General features: G+C 38.1%; 1 protein-coding gene across 6 annotated transcripts in view; it reads left to right on the plus strand.

Annotated features, from left to right (window-relative positions):
- The first annotated feature begins 804 nt into the window (after positions 1 to 804).
- Positions 805 to 12,780, plus strand: part of nipblb (NIPBL cohesin loading factor b) — a 35,099-nt gene continuing 23,123 nt past the window's right edge. For 5 of the 6 annotated variants that reach the window (XM_053515931.1, XM_053515933.1, XM_053515935.1 and 2 more), the window contains exons 1-2: positions 805 to 1,160; positions 8,604 to 8,749. In XM_053515931.1, the coding sequence (XP_053371906.1) occupies positions 8,686 to 8,749 (64 nt within the window). In that variant the 5' untranslated portion in view covers positions 805 to 1,160; positions 8,604 to 8,685. The remainder of the gene's footprint in view (positions 1,161 to 8,603; positions 8,750 to 12,780) is intronic. The other variant, XM_053515932.1, reaches the window with a different exon arrangement.

A 12,780-nucleotide genomic window follows, 5' to 3' on the forward strand; every position in this document is an offset into this window, starting at 1 on the left:
CCGGAGTATCCGGAGGAAACCCACCAAGCATGGGGAGAACATGCAAACTCCATGCACACATGACAGTGCTAACAACTACGCTCCCGAATGCATGAGACAAGTTGTTCGTAAATTATATACTGATCCTTATCTATGCTTCATTTAATTTATTAACAACATTTTTTTTTTTTTTAGTTTTTTTTTCTTCCAAAATCCAGAATTACAGAAGGTCATTTGGGTATATGAAAGAAACTTGTACTTAGTGCATTCATACTTTTGTCTCAGTGCATCTGTGTGTTCATGTGGGTTGTGTTTGCAAAAAGTTTTAATAATATATATTTCTATGATAATGAGAATGGAGTAGATTTTAAACATTTATTGCAGACTTGCACATATAAATTATAGCTTCAGCTTTCCCAAAAACATGAGGTTCAGCCTGCACACTTAGTAAGGTATGTGTACTGTTGATGTTAAACTGCTATAACAAGTTTGAGACTGAAAATGGAAAAAGAGGGGGGAAAAAGAAAAGAGAGATGTGCATTGGTTTGTTCCTGATAACGAGTCTCTGAGCCAGTGTAGAATTAGTAGTAAGGAAAGAAAGCATGCAGAAAACAGCGGAAGTAGACGTGGCTGCATCCCAAATCACTCCCTCCTCCCTAGACACGCGCACTACGCCGAACAGCAGTTTACGACCGCTACGGAGCACGCTTTGGTCCAAAACAGAGTCGTTTGGGATTCGGCCCGAGCCGCTGCTGGTCGGTTTGGCGCCGGTGGAGGGAGTCATTCCCGCAGCGGTGCTTCCGGTCGGCATTTTGTTCTGCCAGAGAGAGAGAGGGGGGGAGAGTCTGAGTGGATCTCTTTTATCACCGCGTCAATAGTCTTTCTGGGGTTTTTTTCACCGCCGCTAAATATTTCCCTGAAATCGCTTTGGAAATTTACAGCCATCTTTAATCCGCGTTGTGGAGTGTAAAACCGGGCGAAAATCCACCGGTTGAAAGGAATGTTGTTTACCTCCCTCAAGGCTTCATGTTTGCAGTGAGAAGGAAGAAGAACGAACCCTCCCGACCCGGATTATTGTTGTTATATTACTCGGAGTAGCTGCAAAGAGCGACACAGGAACGGTGAGGGGAGCTCCAGAGGCTGATCCGAATTTCTTTTTTGTTAAACACCCAAGTCCTGAGGTAAATCTAACCTAACGCACCGATCACTCCATTTATCCGCGGTCGATCAAAGAGAATAAGCCTAAAAAACATCCGCGAAGCTGAAACTTCAATGTTATTATTCATCATCATCGCTCGCTCGGATTGGGTTAGCTCAGGCTAAGCTAGCTCCGCGTCCTTATTAGCTTCGCGTTCTCTCCGGTGCGTTGTTGCCTTGTGTGGCCGATCCGCGGCGACGGGGCCACGGGCGAGTGACCTCAGGCGAGTCCGCGGTTCGCGGTTTTGCTAGCTAGCTACAAGGCCACGTTAGTCAAACGGACACCAAAATGCATAAATTCTAAAAAACCGCCTGGTTTCAACCCCGGACATGTTTCGAGTAGCGTCGAAACACGAAAACGAACTTCAGCTCATTATCTTAGCAAGCTAAGTCGCTGCATATAAACGAGAACAAGAAAAGGCCTGGCTAACTGGGAGCTAGCTATAGCCAGTTAGCATTGTTTACACTGACTGACTCGCCTACAGAGCTAGCTCAGGTTTAGCGAGTCACTCTAAACACTCTCCTTTTATACTGTAGTTTAAAGTATTTTTAAGCAAGTTTGCTGTAACTAAGTGTAGTTATGTTATGCTAACATTTTAGGTAGGTTAACTTGAGAGAGCAGTGTATTTTCGTTTTCTATTCTAGAAATCCACAGCAGCACAATTTAAATTAACTGACTTTCTGAGCACCTTATAACAGGTTTAGCTGGTGTTCAGGATCAGGGAAGGAACACGTTGGTTGGACAAAATCAGCGTGTTTTATTTTTTATTTGTGTTTTTTTTTTTTTTGCAAGAATATCTGCTCAGATCCTAGAAAGCAAACGCACTCTTTCAAGGGATTTCCTGTCCAGTCCAGGGGACTGGACTATATACATCATATAAAATGAAAAATTTTATTGCATTTCATTTCTGTTCATAGTCAGTTTATTATCCTTCTAAAATGTACAGGTATAACGAAGTTGCAGTAAATTTATTATAATTTTTTTTTTTACAAACGCACATAATCTAAGTCCTGGTGCAGATTTTTATGCCATTTGAGAGATTAAAAAAAATTTAACATAAAAAAACAACTATATATTTGTTAATTTACACAAATCATTAATTTGCCTTGCAGTTTATGTGTATAATCTCGTTATTATAAAGTGCTGCTGTTAATGTTGATAACGCTTCACCTCACACACTGTCACACAAAGACCCAAATGAACATAAGACCCAAAATTTAAAGCATTTGATACAACATTTCACTAAGATTAGATTAGAGAGGTTTACGTCTGAGCCATGGACAGCTTTCAGATGCTAATCTAAGTTATACCTACTTAGCGTTAGCATGCGTTTGAAAATGTATTTCAAAGTCTAACATTTTGACTCCCGGAAATGTGGCTAGAACTTGATGTTTTGTGTTTATTTTTAGTCTGTAACTCAAATAGATCTTAATCGAATATCTACATTGGGTAAATAAATTAATCAATACAACATTAACTGCGTTAGCTGGCTAAAATAATGCTAGTGTTGTTATTATTAACCGAGGACCGGCTCAACTAAAGAACTTTTCAGTACAAATGGTTCTCTTTCAAAACACATTTCAAGCTTTTCTGCAATTCTTTAAGCTTTGGTTTTGTTGTTCAGGGTTAGAAAGTATGACGTTCTTGAAGCTAACCAAGCCAGTCAGTGTGATGTGTGTGTGTGTGTGAGAGAGAGAGAGAGAGAGACGGGAGGGGGGAATGAAAGCTGAGGAAAACACATTAGTTTATATACCTAGTATTGACATGGCGCATTTAACTTGTTTTTCGAAAAACATTTGAACAGGAACCCTTCACATTGTCAACGAAATTGAGTCTATAATCCAGTTTTTTTGTTTGTGTGTTGTTTCTCGCGTTGCTAGCACGACGACGATTAGCTGTCTAGTTTTGTAGGCACGAGACGTTATTTTAAAACATGTTCTTGTATATCAGAATGAGCAGAATTCTATTTTTTTGTGAGACAGCATTCCGCGCTCGCGCGTCTTAAACGTTAAGGACGTGTGTCCGAGGCAGCTCAGTAGCTTGTTAGTTTGTGTGTGTGTGTGAGTGATGCTAACAGAGGAAACTAGCGGGCAGGAAGACGCTCATCTCCCACCGGCCTGGGGTTTGAGTTTTGCGCTTTTCTGCGTTGGGAAAGGTGTTTGTAATGGTTTGTTTTTGTTGCGCTCTGACTCACTTGCCCTTAGACACATGCACAAGTACAGGCGCGCGCCCGCGCACACAGCGTGATGTGACATCTGGCCACGTAAATGTGGTGATAAACACACAAATCGCCCAGTGGCCGAATGTCTCTGTTTCCCCTTCTGTCTCTCTCCCCGTCAGTCTGAATGTCTCTCCCCCAACCCCCGTTTCCCCTTTTCGGTCTCTATTTGTCTTTATTTCCCCTTCTCTTTCTGTCTCCCTCCATCTCTCTCTCTCTCTCTCTCTCTCTCTCTCTGTCTTCTCTTTCTGTCTCCCTCCATCTCTCTCTTCTCTCTATGTCTCCGTTTTTCTCCACCACACGTGTCTCCATTTCCCTTTCTCTTTCTGTCTTCCTCCATGTCTCTTTTTCTCTTCCCTCTCTGTCTCCTCTCTGTCTCCTCTCTCAGTCTCTGTTTGTCTACACTTTTACTTTTCCTGGCTTTCTCTGTCACTTTTCCTATCTCTCCATTATCTTTCTCGTCTTCTCTTGCCAGTCTGTTTCCCTCTCTCTCCCTTTATCTCTCCCTCTTTCTCTATATCTTTCACATGTTCTGTCTGTCTCTTTATGATTTTCCCTCACCCCCGTTGTCTGTATGTCTTTCTTTTTCCGTTTCATTCTCACTTGCTCTCACTCTTCACTCTCCCATCCTCTGACAGCATCTCTCCTCCCTTTGCCCTGCTCTGTCTCTGTGTCTCTTTCTCTCACTCCATTACGCTTCACTCTCTCATACTCTGTTAGTGTCTCTCCTTCTCCCTTTGCCCATGTGTCTGTTTGTCTCTCTCTCACTCACTCACTCTCTCTCTCCATACTCTGCTAATCCTTTGTGCGTGTCACGCTTCTCCCTCCCTCTCTCCGAGCAGCGTGGTTCTGCTGGAGGTCGCTGTGGGGGGCGTTATCTGTAATTTGAGATCTTGTGTTTATTTATTTGATCCCCACCCCTTAAAGCAATAGATTCATAAATGAGTGTGATCTTGCTGTTGGAGCCTGATGGAGCTTGTCATTTTTTCTGTATCCAATCTAATTATAATTAACATCACATCACATCAATTTAAAAATGTTAAGACTTCATTTGGAGTACAGCATTAAAAAAGCCTGTCATCAGAGTTTGATCTTTAAGCCATTTCACCAAAAACACAAACATGTTAATAGGAAGTGATGTATTTCTTAGTGTATTTATTAATTCATCCTGTTTAATGGATTATTCTGCATGATCATGTATATTACATAATGCACTCTTAGAGTTATGGTATAAAGTGTACTTTCTCTTGTTTGGTGTGGTGACAGCAAATGGACATCTTTTGAGCGGCACTTCACCTTTAAAATCAATTTCTTGCATTCTACTCGTCTACACAACTGGATCACTAGTAACTGTTCAGCTAAGTAAATGATACCATACACATGTTATTCAGGTTCAGGATACCTCATGAAAGCAGAAAATATGTATCCTGCACGGTATCTCACCAACGATTAATTTTGCATCTTCCATGATTTCTTTCATTCATTCTTTTTTTCCCCCTTTTTTTAATACATTTTATATACAGCAGAAATTTTCATATATTTTGACATTTACACACGTTATTTACTCATAGGTTTATGGGAGTATTAGAATTTCTGGGTTGTCAACAAGACAAAAAAGTTAAAACAAAACCGAGCAGAAAAGATGCTTTTTTCGAGAAGCGTCTCAGCCTTCAGACTTTTATGAAAAGAAAGCAGTTCATAGCATTTTAAAAAGATATGTCAAAAAGAATAGCCTAGCAGTCCATCTGCGTTAGAGCAGATGTGTGAGAGAAGAAGTGGCGGATATTACAGCGGAGAGGATTTAAATGCTCCTCAGAGGATCCACAGAGAGCTTGAGAGCAGTTTTATAGATAACAGCAGACGACTAAGAATATGACTGTATTCTTGAAGAATATTAGCAGATGCGTGCCAGCCTTGCTTCGGGTGAGGTTCACTTTGTAACATTGGAGCGCACGCTGCTGTGTGTTAGCACGCACAAAAGTTCACCATTTAAAAAAAAAAAAAAAAAACTGAAAGGATTGAAAGGTGTTTAAATTTCTCTGATATGAACGTAACGCTTCCCTTCAATATCTTTTAGTTAGATTTTCTTGTTTGCACATTCTGTCATTCTGTCCGGAAATTTTAAGTTTGATAAAATTAAATATAATCCAATAGTGTAGCTTCAGTAAATGATTGTTAATGTTTCCCACAGGTGTGAAGTATACTTGGTATGGTAGTCAGTGAAACAGGCCAGTGGTATGCGCTAAAATGCTCTAAACGTGATCACTATGAAAATTACAACATAGATTATGATTAAATATTGTATTACTGTTTTAATAAGCCTTAGTCATGTGACAGCCTTTGTAAACATTAATGGAATATTCGCATATTAAATACATTTGTTGACGGTTTGATTTGTGTTTTTTTAAATTGGTATGTGTTGATGCAGTCGTTCTCATATACAATATGTGTGTTTTATATTTATTATTTTTGTTTTAACATTTTTCGAAATCACATAATAGTTCATATATAACAATGTTAAAATGATGATTACTGTTTATTCAAAATATTTATTTAGTTTAAATATTTTGCATTACATGACTAACCCCAAAAAAAGCAATATTGCATGGCAATTTTTTACATGATTTTTTAAATGAAATGTCTGGCTGTCATGTGACTAGGGCTCATTATTATAATAGTTGTATAATATTTGATCATGATAAAGTTGTGTGACTGTCAGTACGCCCTTCTTCTCGTTATTATGGCAGCTGGTATACTTTAAATTTGGCGCTCTTGAGGTGGCAGAGTAAACGGGTACAGCAGCGATAGCATGAGAGGTGTCTGTCCGCTACTATTTTTAATCGATCGCAAAATTTCATTATTCTCCTGGTCAGATTTTTAAAAACGGTTGACAAATATACTTGTGTGGCCCGCCCAAGTATACTCTATGTGTGGGGGAAAAACACTGATGTTCATTTAAGAAGCCACGCAAAATCTAAAACACCAAAAAAAAATCCTCAATGTGAATAGATTGAGAATTAGAATGTCATGTGTTTTGTGCGTGTGCCAGTTGAGAAACAGGTTTTTAAATGGATGGCTTTTTTTGCATGTTTATTCAGTCTGTTTTGTTGTAGATAATTTAAAACTACAAGTACAGCAGACCAGCGACAGCCCTTTGAATCCCCCCCCCCACCCACCTCCACCATTCTTTGTTACTGTAAAACTGTCTCTATACACACACGTACACTCTGTTCTCTTTGTTTTTATTTACCTTCATTTAAGACGTGTTGCCTACATTAGAAAGACTTCTCAAATGATGTAGAACATCAGTGCTGTTAAATAGTGTAAAACGTTCTGGCGTTTGAACACGGCGTGATTGACACCTGTGATGCGACATGACGCCGGGTCCCTGATGACAGTTGTCACGTCACCCTCTGCCACAGAGACAGACGACCCCCCCTGTCGCAGTGTTAAGGATGCAGATGAAGCCTTTATCTTACAGTGCACCGTTGCTTATTAGTGCACGATGCACACTCAACACCTGCATCCTGATTTGTAAACGAGAGTCATATTGGGGATGGTTGAAGCGTCGTGCGCCGTGTGACTTTTTAATGCAGTTTATGTACAGAAGGGCCCAATTGTCCAGAGATCATGCTTGCTTTTTACTGTGTTAAATGCATATCAAGTTGTGTCGCAGATGTAAATAGATGCATTTTAAGCCTAGTTGTGTGCTGTAGTCAGTGCACGCTGAGCAGTTCTGTACTGGTAGGGTAATTTCCATTATGGGATGCATCAGTGAACAGAGCTGTTCTGTTTTTAGGTTTTGGAATTGTTTTTGCACGAAGCAGTGGGCGATATGACACAAACAGCGTCACGATTAAACACGTTAATTGTTCGTATCATGCGTGGTGGTTCAGTAAAACTCCACTCCTCATGTTTACAGGTGATCGCCCTTGATGCCTTCTCGCTGTGAGAATCCGACACGTTGCTATTAAGGCAGTTGAATCATATCTCGCCCTCAATGCTTTAGGGTTAAGTGATGGACCGGAGACTGCTTGAAATGCAGACGTGCTTTTCTGTACTTCACACTTACCACCTTTATTTTTGAAATCCCTTTTTTTGCCGCCTGTTTTATGGTTCATTAATCGCTGTAAATATCAGTGCTTTGAGACGTAGTGTTACAGGGCTTCTCAGTGATCCGTTTTTACCTGCATCAGACTGTTCAGTGAATTAGTATCAGAAAAATGGCCATATTGGGATACACTGGGACTTTTTTTTTTAACTCAAGAAGTACTTTATAGGCTTTGTATTGAGATGCATATACTTGGCACCCCAGATGCTGATAGTTAGGATGCTCAAGATCTTACCTTTTGATAAGATCAATGCATTGCAATTTATTTTAAAGCCCAAAAGTAATCCATCTCAAGGAGACTGTGACTTGTTTCCACAAGGTCCTGGACTGTTTTTTACCTTCTGAGACCCTTAATCTACTACTATGTATATTTAAATTTCTTCTCACCGTTTCTCTATATTAGCACCCAGATAACTAGAACTTTAATGTCTTTAAACAGTAAGAGGTTTGGAAAAAGAATTATATGGTAATCAAAAAAAAAAGAGAAAAAGAATGATTTCATTAGAATAAACATCTTGATTAGAAAAAAAAGAAAATGTCAAGTTTTATTTGATAATATTCGGATCAACTAGTATGAAAGTGTCTTGTGCTATTTTTTAGTTATTACAGTTAAAAAGTAATTGACAGGTCACAGTAAATATTTCAACTGTTGTCTTAATAAATGTAAGGAATTGGTGTTAAGCTAACCCACAGTGCTTCTACTCTATATTAGATTAATAGATTATCTATAGATTACCTACATATTAATAATCTACCAATAGATTCAGCTTTGATGATGCAAATCAATTAGCACGATGTTACATAATTTCTCTGTAGAAGGGTTTGCATTTTTAGTTTCTTTTTAACTGTAATAAGATGAAAGACGCAATGAAAGATACTTTCAAAACCAGTTGATGTAATGACTGATGAGGTTTCAAGCCCCCCTCATTTTTGCTGCTGCTGTGTTGTGACACTTTCTGAAAGCGGGAGACAATTTAATAGTAATTATTGTGCAAAGTTGCAACATACGAGCTTATCGAGCTCGTCCCTAATCGACTAGTTACGCTTGTTGTCTTGTATGTTGCTTATGTTGTTTCTCTTTTTTTTCCCCCCCGCAGAAGGGAGATGTGAAGGCTGGTCGGAGAGCAGCGACACTGAGCATCCTGCACATCGACACGACCCCCCACCCCCATCTTCAGCATGAATGGGGATATGCCTCATGTTCCCATTACCACTCTTGCTGGGATTGCTAGCCTCACCGACTGTAAGTAACAGACACACACGTTATCTAGAATATAGTCAAACTTTTTTTTTACTTGTCTTCGCACAGATCCAAGAGAGCCTTATGGATTGTGAATATTTGTTAGAAATCATACATGAGGCCCTGCTGGTCATTTTGTCTCTGTCTTGAGAGCTTGGTTCCAATCACATGCGACAATATCTAAAGCCGTTTTAGTTTCATTTTGTCTCGTTAAGCTCACGCTGGTAAAATCCACACTGGCAGTAAATGTGGAGGTGTGCCCTCCTGCCGTCCATGCCAGGGGATTCCTTAGGGAATGTAGTTGGCTTCAGCGGTGCAGAGACAGCGCCGACTTCCTGGCACAAAGGACGAGATTGCTTCATTCTCTCTCTCTCTTTCTCTCTCTCTCTCTCTCCTTTTCTTTTTCATAAAACATACAGAGATCGTTTCAGTTTTAGTAACTCACTACTATACTGTCATGAGGCACGAAGCAGTTGTAGACTTGGTAGGAAAACAATATATCACACACCTTGAGGTGTTAATGGGAGAATAATTAGTGAAGAATCTGAGGTGGTTTAATCGAATGTTAAACTTTGTTGTTTTTTGTTTTTTTTCGTTTTTGAGGTGATGTGATAAAAAAAATTCCGTAAAAGCAGTTTAACAAAAACACAACTGATTTAGATTTTTTTCCCCAGATTGTTAAAAAAAGATAGTATATTTTTTTAGATTGTATATTTTTACAGATTTCCCCAGCTTTTTTTTTTTGTAAATAAAATATATTCTTTAAATATTTCCCCCTCCAAAAGCATCACTATGTATGTATTATGGGACATAGTGTGTTTGGAAAAAGCCTTTAAAAATCAGTATCTATTACGTTTGTCATATCTTGTAAATGTTAATTAATTTGCCCATGACCCACGGGATTGTGATCTGCCATTAACACGAATTATTAAGTGGTTTATAAAGAGCCTGTTAATATTATTAACACCACAGTGTTACAAAACAGTGTTGGGGTTAACAGCTGATGATTAAAGCCCATCTTTATGCTGCATTCCTTCATTGCGCAAGTTTATAAAGGATCGTTAGTGAAATTCTGAAATAGGGTTCAGGGTCAGGAGGTGTACACCAGTAGCGCAGTTTCTCAGCACTGTTATAACAGGTCTGTCTTTTGTGCCGATGAGGACGGGGTGTAAATTGTTTAGGTGAAAAAGATTTTGCATGTTCCGCAGTCCAATAGTAATAAATGTGCAGTTACTAATCTCGCTTTGTGTAGTTACTAATCTCGCTTTGTGTAGTTAATAATCTCGCTTTGCTAACAGTTAGTTTGTTACGTGATTGTCTGACAAAGTTCTGATACATTTCTGGTAGTGACATTTATTAGACATGGGGGGGAATCGAGTGTGTGGGGAAATTCAGTGATGCGTCATGATTTTTTTTTGTGTGTGTGTGGTGCAATTCATGTATCGCCACACTGACTACAAAATCAATCAAAAATAAATTATTTATATATGTTTGCATTTGAGGTGGTAAAATGTTCGCCGGTCCTCCATAATCCTGCAGATGGTGCTTTAAACTGTTAACACATTGGCAGGGAGCACAGCATCCTGTGTGGTAGGATCAAATTATTTGCAAAAAAAGTGTAATATTGAATTGAATATTGCAATACAAATCGAATCACCAGCTTACAAGTATCGTAATATTGTATCGGGAGGTGAGTGGTGATTCCCATCCCTAGAACTTATGGGGGTAACCATTCCATAATTGAACATGGTTTTAAATAAACAAGTCAATGATTAAATAACAATCAGTTTAACTGCACAGTACACTTAAAGGGATTGTTTGGGATTTTAAGCCCGTCAATCAAAAACTAATCAAAAGTGAGTTGCATGTAAGTACTGTAGCTCTTGGTTGTTATTGTTCCTGCTCGGCACATTAAATGTGAAGTTTGTCACCCAGAATGTGACTAGAATGTAATTAATTCCACAACTAGCATTCTGTGCAAAAATGCATTCCTGAGACTAATATGAAACTTGATTAACTATGATAATTGATTTAATATCTTTCAAAGTTACTAGTAGTATTAAGTACAAGAAATCTTTCTTTGTTAGCCATATGGCTATATGCTCAGTTTCCAGTTAGCCATAGGGCTAGTTCCATTTATCCATACACTGCCGTGTTGTGAGTATGCACAGTTATTATCATGCATGTTCCTTTGAGTTTATACATGTTTTCGTTACTGCCTGGGTGCGCAAAAAAAAAATTGCAACCTAATGTGTTTTTACATTTTTTTTTATAATTAGAATCGATTGCCATTTTTTATAATCGGTCACTTAAAATGCGCTGGAAATTAATGAATCGGCGACTGTAATTGATCGTCCCATCAATAAATGTGATACACTAAAGTTTATTTTCTTATAATGGCTAAACTTTTAATAATAAATTAAAAGTTGATGTCTTATGCTGAGTGCAAAAATCAGATGCACAAAAACTACAAAGAAAGGGAGAGAAACACACCAGAAAAAAGTGTCAGCAATAAGGGCTTATTTAATAGTTAAATAATTTTCATAGATTTTATTTAAAAAAAAAAAAAAAATATATATATATATATATATATATATATATATATATATATATATATATATTTTTTTATTCTTTCAGATTTTTCATGTTAAAATTCACTTTTTTGGATCCTTTATTTTTTTATTATAATTTTTTATCATTTTTTCCAATTTTCTCCCTAATTTAGTCGTGGCCAATTCCTGATGCTAAGTTTGTTCACACTCTCTGACTCTTTGTTTACCTATGAGTCCAAATGTCCTGTCCATACCACTTGAATTAACCCATTTATGTACATATTGTTTATTTTTATTTTTGGTAATTTAATTCATAAAGTGATACTGTTTTTTATATATATATATATATATATATATATATATATATATATATATATATATATCTTCTAGAATCATTAAACATTAATCAAAATATTTTTAGACATAATTTTTTTTTTTACTGATCTTGGCTTAAAGCTAATAAAAAAAAAAAATAGAATACTTAGTTTCTAGTTTGAGTAAGTAACTGTTCATGCAGTATGAATACGGTATATCCCTCAGTCTGGTTTAGTACACCTAACCACAATTATTGGGAAGACTGCCGACTTGACAGTTGTCCTAGAAACAATCATTAACCTAGGCCTCAAAAGTTCATGCCTGAATGGGATGGAAAGTTAACTGGAAAGTCCAGTAGGAAAAGAAGCACAAGGAACAAGGATCACTGCAACATAAAAAAGATTTAAAAACATGGGTGAACTTTACAAGGAGTGGAGTGAGGCTAAAGTCAGTGCATCAAGAGCCAGCACACACAACTGTTGCATTCATAGTATCCAGCCACTCCTGAACCAGAGACGACGTCAAAAGAGTCTTACCTGTGCTAGGGATGGGAAAAAAGAACTGGATAATTGCTCAGTCGTCCAAAATCCTCTTTTCACATTTAAAGTAAATTTTGCATTTCATTTGGAGCTCAAGGTCTAAGTTAAAGTGAAGAGGCACAAAATCAAAGTTGCTTGAAGTCCAAAGTGATGTTTCCACAGTCTGTGGTGGTTTGGGGTGACGTGTCATCTTCGTTTATTGAACCACTGTGTTTTTTATCGAGTCCAAAGTCAGCGCAGCCATCTACCAGGAAATTTTCTGATAAGCTTTATGGCGATGCCAGTTTCCTTTTCCAGCATGACTTGCACCTGCCTACCTGGTTTGCTCTGTGAAAATGTGCCTGACCTGAACCCCATAATTCAAGAATCTTGTCAAGAGGAAGAACCCAACCCGACAATACAGATGATCTGAAGGCTGCTATCAAAGCAACCTGGTCTTCAGTTACACCTCAGCAATGCCACAGGTCGATCGCTTCCATGCCACGGCACATTGATGACGTAATTCATAACAACCAAGCATTAAGTGTATGAACATACTTTTCAGTTTAAGTTTATTTCTGTATTTTATTTCCAGATACCGGAATTTAAGCCATAATCACTGAAATTAAAACTAATAAAAAAAGGCTTA

This window comes from Clarias gariepinus, chromosome 17 (assembly GCF_024256425.1).
Source record: "Clarias gariepinus isolate MV-2021 ecotype Netherlands chromosome 17, CGAR_prim_01v2, whole genome shotgun sequence".
Taxonomy (NCBI): domain Eukaryota; kingdom Metazoa; phylum Chordata; class Actinopteri; order Siluriformes; family Clariidae; genus Clarias; species Clarias gariepinus.